General features: G+C 35.2%; 1 protein-coding gene across 1 annotated transcript; it reads left to right on the forward strand.

Moving 5' to 3' along the window:
• The first annotated feature begins 880 nt into the window (after window positions 1–880).
• On the forward strand, window positions 881–4,306 carry LOC108676690 (E3 ubiquitin-protein ligase PPP1R11). Its single transcript, XM_018164812.2, has 4 exons — window positions 881–1,052; window positions 1,363–1,477; window positions 1,803–1,958; window positions 2,653–4,306. The coding sequence occupies exons 1-4, from the start codon at window positions 975–977 to the stop codon at window positions 2,670–2,672; spliced, it is 369 nt and encodes a 122-aa protein (XP_018020301.1). The 5' UTR covers window positions 881–974; the 3' UTR covers window positions 2,673–4,306.
• The last annotated feature ends 967 nt before the right edge of the window (window positions 4,307–5,273 follow it).

Here is a 5,273-nt window from a genome sequence, read left to right on the forward strand (position 1 = left end):
CTTAAGTGTCAGACCTCATGTGTTTTCTTGCTAACTGCATTTGTGGTGTACTTCTTCTAATGTAGCCCATGCCCTCTCACAGAGTTGTGATAATAATTATTTTTCATGTTTCACAGAATGATTTTTCCCCCAGCCAATCTTGCACATACTAGTTCAGCAGCTCACTAATGGGAAGAGATATCCCTATTTTCTATGTCCCTTTGATGCAATTTAAAAAGTGCACTAAATTTCTTTAATTAAAAAAGCTAACAAGTTATAATGAAGTTTGAGCCATAGATAAAATTTTTGACCAAAATACTCTATGTACTGCACAATAATATATTCATTTAAAAACTATTTTTGATAAACTGTACCTAGGGTAATAGAGGACCATTTGTGGGGGAAGACAGGACCATTTGTGGGGGAAGACAGGACCATTTGTGGGGTAAGATAGGACCACTTGTGGGGTAAAACAGGATCATTTAGTGGTCCCGTCTTACCCCATGTCCGGTCCTTTTTTACCCCATTTTAGAATAGATGTCAGGCAGTGATGGTAGCAGGTAGGAATGCCTAGTATGTTTCAAAAGTTGCTTATTACTTGAGGTTACCTGCCTACATCCACTAACCTGGCCAAAAAATTTTTTGTTATTAGACAGAGCTTATTTCCCAAACAGGGTTAACTATTTTGTGACCCTTCTTTACTTAGGTTTTCTTCCAAAATTAGCCAGAAATTCATTATTTGCTAAAGAGGGTTGCCATAAACACTGGAATGACAGGCAATGATTGCTCTAACATATTCTTTTGTCAAATTAAATTCAGTGCAATTAGAATGCACGCCATGGGCTGGTCCTTTCTTACCCCATGAAGGCTGCGATCCTGTCTTACCCCATTTGACTATACAGGGAATTCATAGTAATACGGTACTACTGATAAATCATAGTACTAATTTTCTTCCATCTCTAGATTTTGACATATTTCACAGGTATTTCATATTAATGTCAGCAATGATGTCTGATTCCTCTGGTGCCAGCACTGTTGTGCAAAACCCTGATCAGCAATCAAGTCCTGAGCAAGTAAGATTTTTTGTTTATATATTTTTGTTGACATTTGAGCTATTTTTACCAAGCTATTCAAAGCTTGAAAAAAAAATTTTTCTGTAAAATAGAATTTATTGTCCATTTCTTTGTTTATAAAGTTAATAATGTTGAAGTATGATTTTTTATAGCAGATGATGACTCCATTGGATGTATTTTTAATGCTTGCTATTTCATCCTCTGAATGTTAATTTTTTTGACTATTCTGATTTTCAATGAATGACTACAGTTAACCTGAATTCTTGAAAAATAATTGCCATTTCTTCCATTTCATTAATTATGTCTCTAGGTTGCTCGAGAAGTAGTGCGTCTAAAGTTGACCCGCGGCCCAAAGCATCAAAAGAAAGTCAAGTGGACCAACAATACTGTTGATAATGAAAATTTAGGCAAGAAAAAATCGAAATGTAAGTCATTTGATAAATCCATGATGTACACTTCATTTTATAAAATTCTTGGTGTGATTTTGAGAAAAAGTTTTGTATATTCACTTAATTCTCATGTTTTGTTTGAGTGCTGAATGTTTACTGCACTAAGATTGCCTCAGTTAGTTACAACTCTGATACCTAAAGCTATCTATGAAATGTGGTTAAAATTGTTGAGATGGCCAGATGGTTTAAAATTGGATAGTAGCAGTTAGTTGACCATTCAAATCACCAGGAAGATATGAAAATTCTGAAATCATTACCAGCACTACAGTATTTCTTTTATGAAGAAGATCTTTTACCTCAGGTTGCTGTGTTTACGTCAAGCCCAGAAATTTTGATGAGAGTGAGACAGATGAAAGTGAAGGAGAATGTGAGAACTGCTCAGGGCATGTTGAGAAGAGGAAGCATGGAAGTGGGGCCCCGCCTCCTGATGACCCACCTCCTACTGGAGGACCACAAGGTGGGTACATGGTAGCACTGAGCCTGTGGTAACTCACTCTGTAAGCAGGACTAATTGTGAACTAATGTATTGCAAAAGTTCGTATTATTATATTTGAATAATTCACAAGATCAAGGTTGAAGAATTGGTGTAGTCTTTGAAAGTCCTGTGCTAAGAGTTGTCGATTTCTGGTATCATGACATTAATGTTAACACTCACAGAAATTCTTGGTTCTTGACTGATCATCACACATTTCCATTTTAATACTATTGTAATGATGGAAAAAATGTGGTGTGTAATATTTAAAGATTAAAATGTAATATCTTAACTTTATTGGTAGCCTGAAATTGTATATTTTTTTCAAACTTCAATAAATATCATGACTTAATAAAGTTGCAGAAAAGTCTTGATTATCATATATTTAAGCAGGGTATATATTCTGGGATTAGTTTTAATAATAAAATTTCTAGATTGTACACGTTTGTGGAGTTTATGTATTCATACTTTAGACTTGTCAATACTCTTGGCTTAGTTTGCAGTCTGTGAATTACTTGTTTCAATGTTATCAGTGATGTTCAAAGTTTAAGCACACAGATTTCAGATTTTCTCTTCCGAATGTTAACACATATTGAATAAATTCTCTTGAATCATTTTTCTCCAAGTGTTTATTTATGAATTAAAGCAAAACAGCTTAATACTTCATCTGATCCAACAGAGATTCAAGCTGCAAACTGAAGCCATCTACTGGTGATGCTCCTGTAGCTGCCGCTTGGTACGAGTGCTGTGATCTTCCATGTGGGAAAGTCAATGAGTTGTATTTATGTAATACAATATTGGAGAGGCATGTTCATTTTTATTATTCTCCGAGATACTATAGAAGGAAGGCTCTGAGTTGCCGTATGTTGAGATATTTCTACATTTATTTTATCTTGCTTTTAGTCACTTCCATTCTAATTTTATTTTTGCCATAACTATTTTATTAATCACTTTGTTGCAAGAGGTGATTAACTTTTGGAAAGTTACTGAATTTGCTCAAGATTGCTTGTTTCTTCTACATAGAATCTGTATTTAAATGGAACTCGACTGGAGACAAGTGTACACCTTTTTTCACCGTTCTGATACGTGGATGTATGCCGTGCAGTCGTGCTTTTGATATTCTATTATCTCAGTTTAGGTTCTGTGTTACAAAACTCATAGTTGATTGTGGATTATTTGTTCATTTCTCTTGCCTTACAATGAAGGCAGATATTTCATCCTGGATTTTAGCCTTATATCGCTTATTTGCACCTGAATTCCGCAGATCTTGTTTGTAACATATTTTATCTATTTCTTATCTTGAAATTTTTCAATCAATATTTCAACCGGTTGGGGGATAGATTTAGGCTTTTATTTATGGCTTTTATCATTACTAAAAATATGTGCCTATGTGCGTGTAATATTGTGTGCCTGCTTGTATTTGATGTTACCTCACGTGTCCCTCTAGGGTCTCTACATATATAACAAAATATTTTATCGTGATGATTGCAGATTTTGATAACATTGTTTCCTGGTCGTTCCTTCCAGATGTAGGTACTAAAATAAGGTTAAAGGCGGTGTTTTCAAAAATACTCGAACTATCGTCCATTCACCACCTGACGAGCAGCAACAATTTTATCTATTGCATGTGGGAAATCCGTGTCGGGATTTCACGTCATCTAAGATCACTAGATAGTTTTCCAAATTTTTGAGCATCCACCCTCTGGTTGTGTGGTGTTATACTAAAACTGAACGTTGTTACCGAATTTTATAAAAACTAGAATCAGTTATTCATGGAATGTAAGAAATTTTTTTGATTTACTCTAATAATCGTCTGAAAAGATTTTGGTTTCTGATGTGCTCTCCTATTTTAGTTGCTGTCGTATTAGCTAGCAAGCATTATGTTTTTTGGCCCCACCCTTAATGTACAAATTAAGAACTGAATTATCGAAGTTATTCTCATGTTTAAATTTTGGAGTTTAAACGCAACCGTTTGAGCTGCCAGGTTATGTTGATTTTAATTTCAAGTTACCATGATGTTACCTGTAAGTAGTTAAAAAAATAATATTGGGAGTGTTGAGATGGGTTTTTATTAATTTAGTTGGGCCATGTGATGGAGACAATTGTTAGATGTCAGAAATAAATTTGAACCGCTTACTGGGTGCCTGCTATAGCAGTGATTAGAGTTTGACGTTCGTTGAGGTTTGATACCCTTTGCCATGTTACGAAATATGTTAAGATTCACTGCGCAATAGCAATCCTATCTATTTAGATTGTATACTGCAATCTTCGTCGCATTTAAAGGTTTTTTAATTGTGTTGATTTTTGCCGAATAAAAAATTATTATTTCAGTATATACCTCTATTCAAAGCAGTTGATTTCGTAGCCAGTCTTACAATGAGGTGAGTATTATTCACATCACTTCATCTGTCATCAATCCTTATTTTTATATTTTTCTCAAATTTTATCCAATCTCGATTTCGAGGTGACTTGCTGGTCAAGGTCCTCAAAATAGTGAATTGCGGGGTCGAAACCACGTTTCGAGATAAGTGAGCGCCTACCTATAATTCTTACTTCGTATCTGCATTGGTTTTCCTATTCCCGATTTTATAGCGTTTATTTATATGGAAAAAATTCCATAGGAAGCATCAGAAAGCTTCCAACTGCATTCACCTCTCCTGGATGAGTGTTTTGTTTGACGTTGTAAATCTTTTGGTCATCTCATACTTGTGGGTGAATTCTTCCGATGTTTAATTTGTTTGCAAAGGATTCATTCTCTCGACTGTCCCGTAATACTTATCATTTTCTAAACGCCTTTGTGAGCTAGTGAAGTTACTGCTCCGGCCACGTTAAAGTTTCATTATTTTTAAATTAGGGAACTTGCGTTTGTGTTTTTTACACATTTTTAAGCATCACCTCCCAACAACCGAATCTTATTGCTCAAGACGCAGCTTCCGAAACAAAAAACTCAAGTTTCCGCACTAAAGCGCACTCAATGTTCAGAACCTATCTGAAATACAATGTAGAGTTACCCGTGTATGGTATTGAGTTTATTTATTACTTTAGCATGAAAACAGATGTTAAAGAGAGCGCAATTTAACAAGGTTTTTGAGTGTCAGATGTGCGAACTTTGGCCTCAAACATGGATTATGATATGATGAGTGTGTAACACTTCAAGTAATTTACGAGTACTATGGATTGATGTTGGATATGAACAAGTTCATGTAACTAATACGTAGCGTTAGGGGCGTTCGAAAAACACTCGTATATATGTTAGGAGAGTTTTTATGGGAGGGGCATTCATGTTCGGGCTCGAGCACC

Source organism: Hyalella azteca, unplaced genomic scaffold, assembly GCF_000764305.2.
Source record: "Hyalella azteca isolate HAZT.00-mixed unplaced genomic scaffold, Hazt_2.0.2 contig8774, whole genome shotgun sequence".
Taxonomy (NCBI): domain Eukaryota; kingdom Metazoa; phylum Arthropoda; class Malacostraca; order Amphipoda; family Hyalellidae; genus Hyalella; species Hyalella azteca.